General features: G+C 39.4%; 2 protein-coding genes across 2 annotated transcripts; one reads left to right on the top strand and one right to left on the bottom strand.

Annotated features, from left to right (window-relative positions):
• Window positions 1–352: 352 nt before the first annotated feature.
• On the top strand, window positions 353–10,026 carry EAE97_001369 (uncharacterized protein; the record flags this gene model as incomplete). Its single annotated transcript, XM_038871880.1, has 2 exons — window positions 353–6,819; window positions 6,870–10,026. 2 exons carry the CDS (start codon window positions 353–355, stop codon window positions 10,024–10,026), a joined length of 9,624 nt encoding a protein of 3,207 aa, XP_038737781.1.
• A 4,013-nt stretch (window positions 10,027–14,039) lies between these two features.
• EAE97_001368 (uncharacterized protein) lies at window positions 14,040–15,739 on the bottom strand (the record flags this gene model as incomplete). The annotated part of the gene is made up of 2 exons (XM_038871879.1): window positions 14,040–15,251; window positions 15,323–15,739. 2 exons carry the CDS (start codon window positions 15,737–15,739, stop codon window positions 14,040–14,042), a joined length of 1,629 nt encoding a protein of 542 aa, XP_038737780.1.
• Window positions 15,740–18,017: the final 2,278 nt, after the last annotated feature.

The following is an 18,017-nucleotide window of genomic DNA, read 5'->3' as shown; positions in this document are numbered from 1 at the left end:
TCGTGACTGCCTTTATTGAGCGTGCTATTTATTGTTTTATTCCAAATTATTTACACAAACCAGTGGGACACTGCAGCTGGAGGCGATTTTTGAATACCCCTCTCATACGATACATTCACATATATTACCACCACTACCACCACCACCACCACCATCAATACAATAGAACGAATCGTGTTCTGCCACGAAGATCGAAGAAAGTCTCGATTCCAAAGTGATGGATTAAATGATCCTCAATCTACCTTTTCCACAATAATCCTTCGAAAATTCGCCATTGCGGAAGCCAACCATCATTCTTCGAACAAATTAATCTAGAGCTTCCCGGCCCGGGTGACGGCAACAGGAACTCAAAATGTTGGAAGGTTTGGTTGCATCGTTGCTGAATCGATTTCTGGGCATGTACATACGGAATTTCGATCCTGGACAACTGAAAGTCGGAATCTGGTCTGGAGATGTTAAGCTGCGAGATTTGGAGCTACGACGGGAGGCCTTGGATCAACTAAAGCTACCTATAAATGTGGTAGAGGGACATTTGGGACAACTTACCTTGAAGATACCATGGTCGAATCTGCGAGGTCAACCTGTACAAGTCGAAATCGAAGATATATATGTACTCGCATCACCGAAAGAAGATGCAGAGTGGGATGAAGAGGAAGAGGAGAGGAGGAGGCAGGTTGTTAAGATCGAGAAGTTGGACAGTGCCGAGATGCTGAAAGATAGAAATCAAGAGGGAATGAGTTTGGAAGAACAGCAGAAAAATCAGAGCTTCACGGATAGTTTGGTTACCAAAATCATCGACAATCTGCAAATTACGGTCAAGAATATTCACGTACGATATGAGGACTCAATTTCGGCACCTGGTCACCCATTTGCTCTCGGGCTTACATTGCAAGAGTTCAGTGCAATCAGTACGGATGGTAATTGGAAACCGACGTACATACAAAACTCTTCTGGAACCACACACAAGCTCGCCACTCTTGGTGCTTTGGCTGTGTACTGGAACACGGATACAGAATTGTTGAGCACTGGGCGAGAGGCGGATGTATCTACATCCCCGGAGGTCGCATCGCACGATGAAATGTTGACGAGATTCAAAGAGATGATTGTGCGAGGTGAAGATGCAAAACAAGCCAACCATCAGTTTATTTTGAAGCCTGTTAGTGGTCAGATGAAGCTCGAGATGGACAAAAGCGGTAAGATAGAAATACCGCATATGAAGGCTGGGCTTTTGTTCGACGAAATTGGAGTGGTTCTTGACGATCATCAATATCGAGATGCTTTGATGATGGTCGACTTATTCCACTACTTCCTCCTGCATCAAGAGTATAAGAAATTCCAACCGAAAGGAGTTCGGCCGAAGGAGGATCCACGTGCTTGGTTCAAGTTTGCTGGTAATGCTATCCTAAGTAAGATTCATGAACGTAATCGTCGCTGGTCATGGGCCTTCTTCAAGGAGAGACGAGACGATCGAATTCGTTACATTGAGCTCTTCAAGAAAAAGAAGAAGCAGACTGAACCACTATCACCTGAAGAAAACGAGGAGGTGGATAAACTTGAGTGGAAACTCGACTACGAAGATATACGCTTCTGGAGATCCTTGGCCAGAAATCAATTGAAGAAAGAGAATGTTGGTATTAAAAAGGCAGCACCGAAGCAAAAGCAAGGGTGGGTTGCATGGGCTTGGGGCGCGAAACAACAAGAACAGGAAGAAGACGAAGAAACCACCATGACCGAGGAACAGCGGAAAGAATTGTATGACGCTATTGATTGGAACGAGAAAACAGCAATTGCGGAAAGTATCGATCTACCAAAAGAGACTGTTAAGATGCAAATCGAGGCATCGCTCAATACCGGTAGTTTCACACTCAAGCGTGACCCTCATAATAATACGGTCGAAGTTCTCAGTCTCTACTTTGATGCTTTCAAAGCAAAATTCTTACAGCGACCCGAGTCAATGTTGGCGGATATAAGCCTTGGAGGCCTGCGAGTGAACGACGGCACGACTCCTGATAGTCTGTTTCCTCAAATTGTTCGCGTTAAAGATGCTCCTGAAACACCCAAGACGAAGCTTCTGCTTAACGGCGATGATGACGAGTCTAACGATACTCCCGACCCATTCTTCCAATTCCAAGTTGAAACGAATCCTTTGCATGATGCCGGCGATGTTGTAGTGACCGGAAAACTCAAGCCGCTTGAGATAATTTGGAATCCCCATTTCCTTGTGGGTATAATCCAGTTTTTCAAACCACCAGAAAGACATATGGAGTCTATCGGGGCTCTTATGGAATCTGCAGGAGCAACAGTAGAAGGACTCAGACAACAGACGCGAGCAGGACTTGAGTTTGCACTCGAGGAGCACAAAACAATCAATGCCAAGTTAGATCTTCAAGCACCTCTCATTATTGTGCCCGAAAATATTACCTCGAGCAAAACGACTTGTCTGATTCTCGATGCCGGTCATATCAGTGTGAACAGTGAACTTGTGGATGAGGAAACAATGCGTGAAGTGCAATCAAAGCAGAAGACAGTTTATACTGACGCAGATTATAAACGCCTAGAATCTCTCATGTACGATAGATTCGTCGTCAAGCTTTCCAATACCCAAGTCCTCATTGGACCTTCCATCGAAGATACAAAAGCACAAGTCATGGAAAAGGAAGATCCTCAATCGATGCGTGTTGTCGAGAAGATCAACATTGATTTTATTGTCGAAACTTCAATCATACCAAAAGCGCCAAACTTGACCAAAGTGAGAGTCTCTGGTCGTCTACCCGTACTACATGCTTCTGCTTCAGACAAGAAATATAAAAGCTTAATGAGTATTATCAACGCAGCTATTCCGAATGTAAATGCAAAGGAACTTCCGGCACAGACATTAGCGAAGAGTCGCCGAACTTCGACTTTATCGATAAGAGCACCCTCCTCGTCAAAGCCAAGGGATCGGGCACAATCGACATCGTTCAACTTCTCAAGACAAGAGGCTATCATTCTCCAAGATGATTCATCTGATGACGATGATGATGATGAATTTCAAGATGCTTCTAGCGGCAAAGAGAGTGATAAACTCAAACTGGAACAAAAGAACTTTGAGCTCAAATTTGAAGTCGAACGACTTCAAGGCTCGCTTTATCGAAGTGATCCGGAAGGCAGGAAGCCAGATCAACTTTTGGTGGAAGTAGTCGCTGAGAACTTTGGCGTGAATCTTGTTCTTCGTCCATACGATCTGATTGTGGAAACCGTCCTCCAATCCGTGGTTGTGGATGATTTCATTGATAATCCTCCCGCTGAATTCAAATCGATAGTTTCTTCTGGAGACATGGAGTCAGAAGACGAAACTGCCCTCATCAACGTGAAAGTGGTGAAGGTAAATCCACATTCGCCGGAGTTCATGCCAAAATATGACGGAGTTGAGATTAATGTAGATATTTCTGTTTCCACGATCAACTTGGTGGTTACTCGCAAGACTCTATTGACTCTACTTGATTTCATCCTAATTACATTTACAAATCAAGACGGCCCACCTCAATTGCCTGCACCTACCAAGGAAACCACAGATGATCTACTGGCTGTGCCGGATGAGTCGCCGTTTGAAGAAGAGGTAGCACCGCCAGCCAAGAGCACTGAATTGTCAGTTCGTGTTAAAGTTGACTTAAAGAGTATACGTTTGATACTCAATAACGATGGCATTCGATTGGCTACTCTTTCGTTCAACCATGCGGATGTAGGCATCTTTATATTAGGAAATACCTTGCGAATTGGCGCGAAGCTAGGAGATCTATCTTTAGTAGACGATGTTAACCTCGGAGCCTCCAGCGATTCTAGTCTTAGAAAATTGATCGCTATTGAGGGAGACGACTTGGCCGATTTCCGTTATGAAACGTTTGATGCTAAAGGCAGTTCATATCCTGGATATGATTCCTCTATCTACTTGCGCGCAGGTTCTATCAAGGTTAATTTCCTTGAAGAGCCGTATCGTAAGATTATTGAGTTTTTGGTCAAATTTGGCAAGATGCAAGCTCTTTTCAATGCCGCCCGACAAGCTGCAGCGAATCAAGCTTCTCAACTCCAACAAAGTACCAGCCGCATCAAATTCGATGTCAACATCAAAACACCTATCGTTGTTTTCCCTCGTGTCATGGATGCAGGCAGTGGTAAAAGAGACATGATAGCTGCTTATCTGGGAGAGATCTATGCAGAAAATAAATTTGTCCCGATTGATGACTCGAAGGATGCGACCATTGCGATGAAACTCACAGCTGGCATTAGAAATATCCGATTAACATCTGACTTCCATTTCCCTGATGAGAAGACAGAAGAGCTTGAGCTCATTGACAAGGTTGATTTGGGTTTCTTGGTCACTTATGCTGAACATACTGATGGGGCACTTCGTCCGGATCTAGAGATCGAAGGCCACATGTCTGACTTCAATCTGCGAATTACACAAATGCAATTGAAATTTATTCTTGAGTTAGCAAAGTCTGTTCCAGGTGCTTTCATGGTGGATTCGGATGTCAGCGAACAACAAGCTGTAGACGAAGTGGCCAGCCCAACGACAAAAAGAGCAAAAGCAATCACCCAGAAATCATCAGACGATGACCATAATAATGAATTGGTTGACCTTGGTCCAGAGCTCGGTTCTAATGCGCAGAGTTGGACGAAGCTTGACTTGGCTTTCCATGTGAACACAATTGGTCTCGAACTCATTCTAGCAAAGGAGAATGAGCCAGTTGGTGATCTTGAGGCCGCAAGCTTATCGAGATTCTCCATGGATGACACGAAGGTTAAGCTCCGTATGATGACAGATGGCTCATTGGAATCAGAATTCTTAATCCACGCTTTCACCATTCAAGATAGCAGGAAGAGAGAGACGAACAAGTTTCGAAAGATTATGACATCTTCAAACAAAGATGTGCAACAATTCATGGCTAGCGTTACTATCTCCGGAGGACAAGAACGCAATCTGATTGCTATCTTGTCAATCGATAGTCCAAAGGTTATCTTTGCTCTGGATTATCTTTTTGCTCTACAGGCATTCATAACAGAGGGCCTTGCTGTTGAAGAACCTGTTTCGCCAGATGACGAGGATGAAGCAACTGAATCCGAGAATGCATCTGATGCAGATTCTATGCAAGTAACCAGGCCTAAGACTGTAACTAGCCAAGCAAGGTCGCCAAGCAAATCACCTAGTCAATCATCTTCTTCGTCCGATCAATCTTCCATGTCAATAGCCTTCAGAGTGAATGTCGTGGATGCACAGATAATTTTGATTGCAAATCCACTCAGTACCAGTTCCGAAGCAATTGTACTTGGAACTAAGCAAATCCTCATGTCACAGCAGCATGCTCTCACATTACAGGTATCCGAGATGGGTATGTTCTTGTGCCGAATGGACAGATTTGAGGACACTCGCCTGAGAATCCTTGACGACTTTTCTCTCCAAATGTCATTGGATAGTTCGAAGCCAAATGCTCAAAGCATTTATCTTGATGTTGAGCCCCTTGTTCTGAGATTATCGCTACGTGATATTCTTCTAGCGATTCAGATTGTACAAAGAGCATCAGAGCTTTCCGGCAATGATGATGAATCTGGTGAGAAGAAACCCGCTGCATCTGATGTCAAGGCAAAACAATTGCATAGTTCCTCAAGCCTCAAACAACGATCGGCCAGCGGCAGAGGTGCATCGACAATGAAGAGAACCACTGCCGGCACCATTGTACCGTCTCAACAGACTCCGACTGCCCAAGCTACTATTCAACCTGCCCACAAGAAGCATGAGGAATTGACTGCAACATTGGCAGGAATGAGACTTATTCTGATTGGTGATCTACATGAATTGCCAATCCTTGATCTTAGTGTCAAAAAATTCACAGCTTCTGCTGCTGACTGGTCGGGTAATTTACGAGCTGATACCGCAATCAATATGTTCATCAACGTTTATAATTTCTCCAAGTCAGCATGGGAACCTCTCATTGAGCCTTGGGAGCTAGGACTATTAGTAGCAAAGGACGCTAACCCGGATTGTATGTCCGTCGACCTAATCTCGAAAAAGACCCTCGAGATCACTGTCACGTCCGCAACCATTGCACTAGCATCGAAGTCTGCGCAATTCCTTAGTCAGTCTGATGATGTCTTATCAAAACCAAGAGGAGCTGATGCTCCCTATCGCATTCGAAATTATACTGGCTTCGATGTCAATGTATGGGCAGATGTCCCTGATGCTGATAATACCATGGCTGCTACACTGACGGATGGCGAGGAAGCACCTTGGCGATTCGAAGATTGGGAGAAAATGCGTGAGAATCTCTCGCCTGAGAACAATAGTGGATATGTCGGAATAAGATTGGAAGGAAGTGGATTTGATAGTCTAAGCAAGATTCCAGTCAACCGTGAAGGAGAGACTTTGTACAGTCTACGACCCCGTCAAGATAAGATCTTACATCGACTGCTTGTCGAAGTTACCTTGGGTGAAGACAATGTCAAGTACATCACCCTGAGATCCCCTCTACTGGTGGAGAACAAGACACAGATTCCTGTGGAGCTCGGAGTCTTTGACCCACAAGAGGGCCATCTGCTCAAAATTGAGAAAATCGCACCTGGTGAAAGTCGTCCTGCGCCTGTTGGGGCGGCATTCATGAAATCACTATTGGTGAGACCAGATCAAGGTTTCGGTTATTCTTGGTCTACAGAATCGATCTTTTGGAAAGACCTTCTGAAGAGACCTACAAGAACAATTACTTGCAAGGGTGAAAGCGGTGATAAAACGCCTCCATTCTATTTCCAAATGAACGCCACTTATGACAAGACTACTCCTATCACCAGGTAAGAATCTATGTCGTTATTGTTTATTGTTATTGAGTTGACAATTTTAGTATCTACCCTTATATGCGAATTCGACTTTCAGCGCCTATTGAGCTTGAGAATCTACTACCGTACGACTTCAAGTATCGCATCTATGACAAAAATACAAAGAAAGATTGGACAAACTTCCTTCGTAAAGGTGGTCTAAGTCCTGTTCATGTCGTCGAACTTTCGCATCTACTTCTCATGAGCATTGATATGCAGGATACAGTCTTCAAAGCCAGCGAGTTTGCAATCATCAACTCAAATAACCAAGATGACTTCCGTAAGGAGACAGCTCTGGTTTGTAAAGATCGTGATGGACTTGCTTTGAACCTCAGATTACATTATTTCAAGATTCCAGATAGCGGTGGAGCTTTCAGGGTCACTGTATACAGTCCTTATGTCATCCTAAATAAGACTGGCTTAGAGATCAACATCAAACAGAAATCGCTATTACAGCAAGCAAAGACAGCAGCCGGTCAAGGATTCCATACTGACTCGGTTGATTCTGAACGACGCAAAGCACTGCCCTATATGTTCGCATATGGAGGAGATGATCAACGAAATCGTGCTCTTTTGAAGGTCGGTGACTCAAACTGGAGTAAACCGCAAAGTTTGGATGCTATCGGTAGCAATGTTGATGTCATTCTACCTTCCTCAAAGAACAATACCGAAATTCACGTGGGTATCAGTGTTGAAGCAGGAGAGGGCAAGTATAAGATGACAAAGGTTGTCACACTTGCTCCTCGCTTCGTTCTAAAGAATCAAATGAACGAAGAATTGAACGTCAGAGAGCCTGGGTCATCTGAACTTTGGACTTTGAAGCCACAAGCTTTGGAACCTCTTCATTTCCTTCAGAAGAGTCAAGTGAAACAACTCACGATGTGCTTCCCAGGACTGAATAACCAGTGGTCGTCACCATTTACAATCTCAAATCTTGGGATTACACATGTGAAACTGGCCAAGGCTGGGCAACGACAGAAACTCATCAGAGTTGAAGTCCTCATGGAAAATGCTACAATTTTCTTGCATATCAGCGCTGAAACCAAGAACTGGCCATTCTCTATGCGGAATGAGAGTGATACAGAGTTCATGTTTTTCCAAGCGAACCCTAACTTGGACGATGAAGATACTGAGGACAGATCCGGATGGAAACCAATCAGATATCGTTTACCACCCAGAAGTATTATGCCATACGCTTGGGATTATCCTGCTGCCAAACAAAAGGAGTTGATAATTGTTGCAAACGGGAAGGAACGTCATATAAAACTGGCAGAGATCGGTAATCTCATTCCTATGAAGATCGGAGGAGATGATCCCAACCCCAGGAACCAAAAGATCATTGATCTCAACGTCGCAGCAGACGGTCCGACACAAACCCTCATTCTATCCAACTATAAAGCATCGAAGAGTTTGTATAAGCAAAAGTCCAGAACAAACTCTTCTGTCAGTTTTGCTGGAGGATTTGAGGTTAAGAGCCAAGATACTTCCGTCAACTTTAAAGCACAACTCAAACTTGGTGGAATTGGTATCTCTCTAGTCAATGCCCAACTCAGGGAACTTGCTTACATTACTTTGCGCGATATCGCTCTCAAATACGCCGAATCGCCTCTATATCAAACCATCACTGCCTCTATTAAGTGGATACAAATTGACAATCAACTTTATGGTGGAATTTTCCCCATGATTTTGTATCCTAGTGTCGTTCAAAAGGGCACTAAAGAAACTGAAGCTCATCCATCTCTTCATGCTATGGTTACAAGAGTGAAGGATGATTCATATGGAGTCATTTACATCAAATATGCAACAATTTTGGTGCAACAAATGACTCTTGAAATTGATGAAGATTTCATCTTTGCCGTCTTAGAGTTCTCAAAGGTACCTGGAGCTGCCTGGTCGGAAACACACGAAGGTGTACTTTGTGATGAAAGCCTCGACATTCCAGAACCAAAACAAGAGCAATCTGGTCAGGATATCTATTTCGAACTCCTCAATATTCAACCTATGCAACTTGATTTATCTTTCGTTCGCACTGATCGAGTCAATGTTGAAGACAAGACATCATCAAAGAATCCTTTGATGTTCTTCATGAATGTTTTGACGATGGCTATTGGTAACATCAATGATGCTCCAGTCCGTATGAATGCTTTAATGTTGGAAAATGCAAGAGTTTCTGCCGCCGTTTTGATGATGAATATTTCCAATCATTATTCACAAGAAGCACTTTATCAAGTTCACAAGATCTTGGGTTCGGCTGATTTCCTTGGAAATCCTGTCGGCTTATTTACCAACATCAGTTCTGGTGTTGCTGACATTTTCTATGAACCATATCAAGGTTTTATCATGAACGATCCAGAACAACTTGGTATTGGTATCGCCAAAGGTGCCACAAGTTTTGTCAAGAAATCAGTATTTGGTGTTTCAGACAGTTTCTCGAAATGGACGGGTAGTATTGCAAAAGGTCTTGCTGAAGCTACTATGGATAAACAATTCCAAGATCGTCGTCGAATGACTCGATCTCGAAATAGACCCAAGCATGCTCTTTATGGTGTTACGGCAGGCGCAAATTCCCTCATCAGTAGTTTTGCAAGTGGTGTAGGTGGATTAGCACGTAAACCTCTTGAGGGAGCAGAACAAGAAGGTGCTGCTGGTTTCTTTAAGGGTGTCGGTAAAGGTCTTTTAGGATTTGCTACGAAACCAGCTATCGGTGTCTTTGATCTCGCTTCAAATGTTAGTGAAGGTATTCGTAATACTACGACAGTCTTCGACGATAGCGGACTCGACCGTGTACGACTCACTCGCTTCATTGGACAGGATGGAATTGTACGACCATACTCTCAACGCGAAGCACTAGGGCAATTCTGGCTCAAACAACTGGATAATGGGAAATACTTTAATGAGCAATATATTGCACATCTGGAATTGCCAAGGGAAGATGTAGTGGTTATGTTGACTTATTCGAGGATTATGTTGGTCAAGAGTAAGAAATTGAGTAGTGAGTGGGATGTACCATTGAAGGATATTCAAACGATTAGTAAAGAAAGAACGGGTCTGAGTTTGACATTGAGAGGAGGAACAAATGGTCCATTTGTACCGGTTGCGGAGGAAAGTTCGAGGAACTTTTTGTATAAGAATATTGGTGTGGCGGTTGGGGAGTTTAATAAGAAGTACAAAGCTACGGAGTAGTGGGGGCTTGTGGGTAGATGGGGTTGTTGTTAGGAGGGAGATGATGTTTGTAGAGGGGAATGGGGATTAAGAACAGGGTTGCATGATGGATGGCATGATGAAAATGATGATGGGAGGGAGGTATGATTGCTCGAAGAAACAAAATGGGAGTCGTGGGTTTGGTGGCGATGGATAGGAATACACATGGAAAATACACGCGTGAAAATTAAGATACAGTACGTGTGAGTACGGGTAGAGAATATGAATATGATATTGAGTTTTTTTAATTTTAGTTTTTATGTTGTTGAATGGATGGATGATGTGTGTGCTATGTATGGGGTGTGATTTTTGTTGAAACGGATGAGGGAGTTTAGAATGATCATTTGGTAGATATACCAGTATTATTAAATCGAAATGGAAGTAAGTACGTGTAGTCCTCCCTAGCAGCCCACCTCGCTTGATTTATATATAGTAAGATCACCAGGAACGGGAGGAAGGAAATCACAGGATAAATACATATATGACTTGGAATTGGACATTGAAAGGGACTAGAATACCTAGGTATTTGTAGGTGGTAGATAGATAGGTAGATGTAATATAGTGAGTATTAAATTTGTCTACAGCGTGTATTTACAATACATAGGTACTATATGTTACATACATATCTTCTCTACCAGCACTCTCTAGATTTCGATATATAAAAACACTATTCTTCATGAACGAACAAAGCAAGGGACGAAAGGGAAGGGAGGGACGGGGAAAATATCGGTAGAACCTCGGTGATACAAGATTACATCCATCATCCATCCATATCATACATACATAACATAACCCCCCAAAAATAAAATAAAAATAAAATTGCCTCTTGATTTTTTTTCCTCCTTCCCAAAAACCAAAGAAATATCCAATCAATCAATCCATTGATTCCCATCCTCAAACTCAAGCCAACACTCACAGATCATGATAAAAAGATAAAAACACAAAAAACAATTCCGGTACGGGGAATTGAACCCCGGTCTCCCGCGACCTATTTTGAAGCTGGAATGCTTTCATGAGAGGCGGAAATGCTAGCCACTACACCATGCCGGATTTTTTGTACAAAGGTGCTTTTGTATGTGGAAGACACGAAGGAAGGGAAATATATTTAAAAGTCAAATTGGGAAGGTGTGGTGATGTATGTGGGGAGGAAGCTTATTTGATAAAAATTGGATTGTTGAAGGATTGTGTCGGGACATTGATCATGTGATCCAAGAGGGCACTGTATTAGCTAGCGTCGCGCTAGCGCTTCCCATAGATAATAATGATCAAGAACAATACAACCACCATAGAATTAAGTACTTATTACACTTATCAACCAAGTTGATACCAACAGATTGATTGATCTTTTCCCTTGCTATAGAGAGTCTTGATAGATATTTCTTAGTTTTTAGAATATCTGTTTGTGTCTTTATCTCTCTATTTCTCTATTTCTCTTTCTCTTTCTCTTTCTCTTTCTATTGATTACTAATATTATTATATAGATATAACGTGGTTTATTATCGAGTGGCCCATATCATCGAGTAGTCTACTTTCACCTCAATTTACACTTTCAAACCCATATTATTCAATAATAGTTGAATTAATTAATTGAAATTATTAATAATTTAATAATCTAGGATTTATTATATTATTTTAATAGATTCTTATATTATATCCTATCTTTCCACATTTACTATAATATCGATTAAAAAATACTTCTCCATTAGAATTTCTTTTTTTTTGATACTTATTGTGTTAAATCTAAATATCAATTTTTTATTAAAATAATATATTAAAAACCTTTTATTCAATAAACATTTTTTTTGATGTAATTAGATTTTTTTTATATGTCGATATTTATTTAATACTTCATTTACTATCCGAAATGTATAAATCTCTGTATTTAAAAATATGTTTTTATAAACTAATCTTTCTGTATCTTTAATTAGAATTAATATAGTTTTGAATATAGATATAAGAGAATTTAATTGATAATAGATTATTTGAGATTTAATTAATATTAATTGAAAAAAAGCTTTTATAGGATTCTAAGATATTTAAGAGATTTAGAGATCTAAATCAAAAGAAGGAGGAGTAAATATATAAATTCGAATATTTAATTTAGAAAATATAATTTCAGAATTAAATAAAATTAATTCTATTTTTTGAAATCTAGTTTTTATATTTTGATTTGTAATTGATTATTAATATACAATTTTAAAAATTATAAAGAATTTGATTTTTGAGATATAATAAATATATATTTTTATAAACCCTTCAATTTGAGTATTATAATCTTGTTTTAAAATACTAAAACATTCAATATCAAAAGATTAAATTAAATAATTTAAATGTAATAATAAACATATATATTTAATATTATTCTTTTTATAATAATTCTGAAATGATATTGATTTATAACTTTTATACCTATTCAGCACTAGTATTCTATATTTACTCTTAATTTGATTTCTCATATATTTATTAAAGTATTTCAACCATTCTAATCTTATCTTATTATTCATTTATTTATTAAATATGAATTTAATAATCTAATCCATAGGAAAATCGATTTCAATATACCAATTAAAAAAATACATTTGTTCTTAAATTATTAAAAATAAAGATATAATATTCTTTTCATTATTGTCACATATAATCACTATTATCTATTCTCAATTGCCCAATTGTATTACATTTTTTCTGTTATTTTATTCAATACTAATTATAACTATTTCGGAATATATCATACCTATTATAAAACTAGTTTTGTTGAAATTATAGAAATTATAATCAAAAATATTATATTTCACCTATATATTTAAAATTATATAAAACCAGCTTTCAATAAGCTTAGAATCTTTATAAAAAACTCTTTGGAAATCATAAATACAATTAAAATATATCTTTAATTTTGTATAACACTTTACAAATTAATAAACCTAAAGCTTTTTAATCTTCTTTATTTTTTATAATCAAAAAATATAATTTATTATATCTTTTATACTATTTAATTTAAATGAAAATCCTTTATTATTTACATTAATTATATATTGAATAAATATCTTTTTTTTAAATCAATTATTTGAATTTCCATATAAGAGAGTAAATTATTTATTTTATAAAAAAATATTATATATATTATATTATATAGTTTGATAGTCTTTTAAATATTAAGTTTTTTATTTTTTTGAATAATTTTAATAACTAAAAGTATTTAAACTTTTTTTCTATTTGATTATATAATAAATAATTAATAAATCGTGTGTTGAAATTAAAGAGTGTAAATTGAGGGAAAAGTGGCTCACTCGATGATATGGCCCACTCGATGATAAACCACGTTACTACTTACTCTATCATTCGAATCTATACTCGTATCCTATAATAATAAGAAATATATGAGATATATTAAATCTACCTACCTCCTACCTATCTTCTACCAACCTACCTCCTTGATACCACAACAACTTATTCAAATATAACTACTAATCGCATTGTAAATATATCTCTAAGTCAAATCAATACCCCATATCTAGAACCCACCCACCCATCTAGATAGTATCACCAATAAGTTAACATAGACATAAATATTAAAGTTTAGATCAAAATGAACATCCAAATCAAACTTATACTTCAAGACATACATGTACAAATATGTATACCTAGTAGGTAGACACGAATTACTCTCTCAATTCGTAGAGATAAGAGTAAAATGAAATAGACAATCAAAGATGAACTGATTGTTTTCACCACTTTAATCCCCAAAGTATATCTTTCTCACAAAAGAGTAATTTTAGAAGCGACGAAAACATTTACATACAAACTCCCAGTCGTCATTAACTGACAACTAACCATGATATAATATACCCATACCTCCTCCCCCCTCATGAATGGATAATCGGAATCTAATGTTCCTCATGATATTCCTTATCCCCCCAACGCCAACGCTCTCTAATGACCAATTGACCAACAATGTACACCTAACTGAACAAAGTAATGTAATAAACTTTTCCCCTTTAAATCAAAAGATTCTTCTTCCCTCGACCACCAGCTTTCGATGATGTTCCATCATTAGTATTCTGCCTTGACATTGGTGTTCCTCCAACTTCACTACCTCCTCTAGAACTTTGTTTTGACATTGCTTCTGCACCTAGTTCTTCTCTCAAGTTGCTGAGCATTGTACCTTTATTGTCGCTTTTAACGTAATAGGTTTGAGGTCTTCTTGGTGTACTGACTGCTTCGAGAAGACTTTTTCCACCATTTTCCAAGTCAAGATTTTTACCAAACCCCCTTTCATCATTGTATGTGCGACCCCTTCTGATGATTTCTAATTCGGCATTGATCTCATCAGGAGCCAATCCTTGTGGTTGATTGGCAGCATCTCCTTTCACATATCCTTTCTGCATATTCGATGCGAGAAGTGGTGGTAATTTAGGGATCTGTTTAGTGATTGCTGCCATATTGCCAGGATATGCTAAATCACTAAGAATATCAATTCCCGTACCTGTATTGAAATTTACTCCTGCCCCGCGTGTGCTCCTAGTCTGGTGTGATGGTTGACGTTCCATTTGAGGTGCGGATTGAGGAGAATCTGATTCATCATTCTCAACATCTCCAGATGTTGCATTTATTTTGTCAGTGTCGGGACTAGAATCAGATCTGCCATTTTGAGGACTATTGTCATCTTCGTATGGTGGATGTCGAACCATATAACTATACGCTGCTTGAGCTGCCTCATTGTATTTCATTCCGAGCTCTTTATCCGTGAATAGACCTTCGATGCTATTTGCTGGGGCTTCGAGTTGTGCGGATGTATTACCGTTTCGCTCATATGTCCCTAACGGAGTATTACTGCCATTGTCCATACGTTGTCTTGAGGGAGCTGGAGATTCGTCGCCATCAATTCCTTTTCTCTTCCGCTTAGAGTGATCAAACATGTTGGGTAATTCTTCAGCTTCTCGACGATGCCTTGTAGCTCTTTTAGAATGCATCCCACCAGGGCTAGCGGGGTTAGCGAGACCAAATTTGCTTGGGTGTAAAAGTAAAGCATTGCTCTCTCCAATTTCAATTGACTCTTTATCTTTCAGCAAGTGTGCTTTCTTGCTATTGAGCTTATTGATCAAACGATCTCTCAAGGTTGACATTAAAGCTTTGTATTCCAAGTCCGCGAGTCGCATTCGATAAGCATAACTAGATTCGATTTCATTTGCTTTGACTTCATAGTCCCTCTGTAAGAAGGACATTAGCTATAAGCTCATCGTAAAGAAAGGATAGACTCAAGGGAAACAATTGCACATACCATATGCGTAGTTAATGCGACGTCCCTTTCTTCCATGGCGTTGTTGATTTCTCTTGCGAAAGATTCATACTCTTTTCCAGCAGCAGATGGGTGATGACCAGCAATTCCTTTGACTTTCTTGATACCATCTACAACTAAGGCTTCAACCTCATTGCCATCCGGAAGAGCGTATTTGCCATGAACGTCAGCTTCCTGAATGAGATTCATATCGATTTGCAATCCTTTGAGTTGGTCGCGGTAATGATGATCTCTATTTGAAGCAAAGCTAACCGTCATCTCGTGCAGTTTATCTTGCATTGCGGATCGACGTTTGTCTCTTTTGGATAGTTGATGCGGAGGTGGAGAGTTTGACCTTTGTTTCTCAACTTGTTTTCCGAACGTTGTCGGAGACATTTGAGGAGAAGGACTCATAGCCATAACTACCAGAATATTTTGCGACGCCCGTATATTTATTGAAGGTGAATGAGATGGAGTAAATGAGGACTGAAGTGTGAGGGTTTCTAAATCGGGAGTTTTTCCGTTAATTATATTTGTTTGTGGGTAATTATTAGGGACAATGAGGAAAGAGTAGAACAAGATAAAAATAAGTAGAAGGGTTTTGAGGATTTTCAGGATATTGGCACAAATTCCAACATGGAAGATTATTGACCACAGTACCAGACTAGAATGTTGCAGTATTGATTTTGAGATAGATGATATATCAAGGAAGATTTTGGGTAAAACAATTGAATCATTTCATTCCTATAAAGTAATAGAAGAGAGAGGGTGTTAGAGAGGGAGTGAGAGAGGGAGAGGGAAAGACTGAGCAATGGAATCGGCAGATAGTATTAATCCAATCCGATTACTAGTATCCTTCTTATCCATAGGTACCTGAGCCTCTGAGCCTCTCACCTCGCTCGTTACTATGCGCATGACGATAATGAATCCCTGCTTGAAAGTGATCGGATGTTTATCACATCTACTACCGACGCTAATACTTATATGGTTTAGCGTCAGTGGAAGCTTTCTTATCTTTAGCTTATCGCTGATTTTCTCTGTAGCAACTTCAAACCTCAAACCTCAAACCTCAAACCTCAAACTTCAAACTTCATTGATACGGAGTAGGTAGGTCTTGTCTTACTTATAGCAAATTCACTGTTCACCCTTCACTCTTCGAACCTCTCTTGATTTTGTTAGCTACCTGTCTAGGTATCCCTTAGAACTTCAGACGGAATTAACCATCCAATCATTCCTTTCTATCTCTTTTCTATTTTTATACAGCGAAATTTAATCTCTGACCCCTTTTTCCTCGCCACATGAATATCTTTAAATCTTCAAAGTAGTGAGATGTTCTGGACATAACACGAAGAGAATTGTTTCTATCATGCATTCAAACTCTTCTTCAGTCTAGGTAATTAATGACGCTCCGCTGGGCCACTGCCGTGGAGGCTTTTTCGCTACGCTCTAGAAGAAATAGAAGAAATAGAAGAAGAGGAAGAAGCGGATGATCTTGCGAGACACTAGTTAATATCTTGAACCTTTTCCATATTTGGTTTCGCTTCCGAATTCTCGGTTTCTCAATGTTTCAATAATTCTATTACTCTTCCAAGACTTTAGCGACTGTTGTCCTGTCCACTTGCATCAGAACAATAAGATGAACTAGCACTTCTCTAGGCCAGCCAAAACAATCACACGGCCATAGAATACTCTACACACAACACGAACCTATACCTATACCCCGCAATCACAACTCTACATGAAGCCACTGCACGAAATTTTATATTGCCAGAATGAAGCTTGCTATAGTTTATACATTTTGGTAATCCAATTGGCGTCAATTATCAAGCCAGGTGCTATTTTCAGTCATCTACAGATTGCAATTTAAGCGATTTAGTCTAGATGTCCCCTATCAAACATGCATAAACCAAATGGCGGGACGCGAGTTCAAGGAGAGGAGAAAATAGCTTTGGGTGGATTATTACAAACTCCATAATTCTACCTTATCCTCGAGCTTCGACGAACACCTCGTGGCATGCGGTGCTCAAGGCATTCTCAAAGTCTCATGGTCGAGGTTAAAGTTTGGAATGGTTATATTGTGATGCAACAAATGTGCACAGCCTTCCACAGCTTGCAATTGTCGGATCCAAGCTACCTCACAGCGCATAAAGGAGAGCAAGATAGAGTTTAAAGATCACGAGATAATTGTGGCTCTGCAAGCGCCCCCAAATTTCCTTCATTGTTTATCTTGGCTAGATAAGGGTCGGCCTTGCGAATCTCTTACGCCTGAATTACGAATGTTGTTCGATCGACTATTCAAATTCAATACTGTATGACAAACAAACTAAAATTTCGTCTGTTTGACAGAAATCTTAGTCGGCTTGGCTCTTGGTATTGCAGGCCAAGCAAAGTATATCTTCATTTCTGCATGCCATACCCATCGACAATTTTGAAAGTTGGTACCGAAATCGCCGTTGAGTGAACTTTGGTAAGCGTATTCGTTTTATGTGATGATCGTGTCATCGTACGTTCCAAGAATATCATGATGGCAGTGAAAAATGGCCAAGAGAAGTAATCTCAAGTCGACAATGGAAGAAGTTCTTCCTATATATAAATACTAGAGCTGTTCTCGTAACACAGTATCCAATCATCCAATCTTTCACACTCAGTTACTACATTCATTCAGTCAATATTCAATATCACACTTCATTCTTTCACC

Source organism: Botrytis byssoidea, assembly GCF_014898295.1.
Source record: "Botrytis byssoidea strain MUCL 94 chromosome Unknown BBYS_002, whole genome shotgun sequence".
Lineage (NCBI taxonomy): Eukaryota > Fungi > Ascomycota > Leotiomycetes > Helotiales > Sclerotiniaceae > Botrytis > Botrytis byssoidea.
This window is presented reverse-complemented; position numbering and strand designations above follow the sequence as displayed.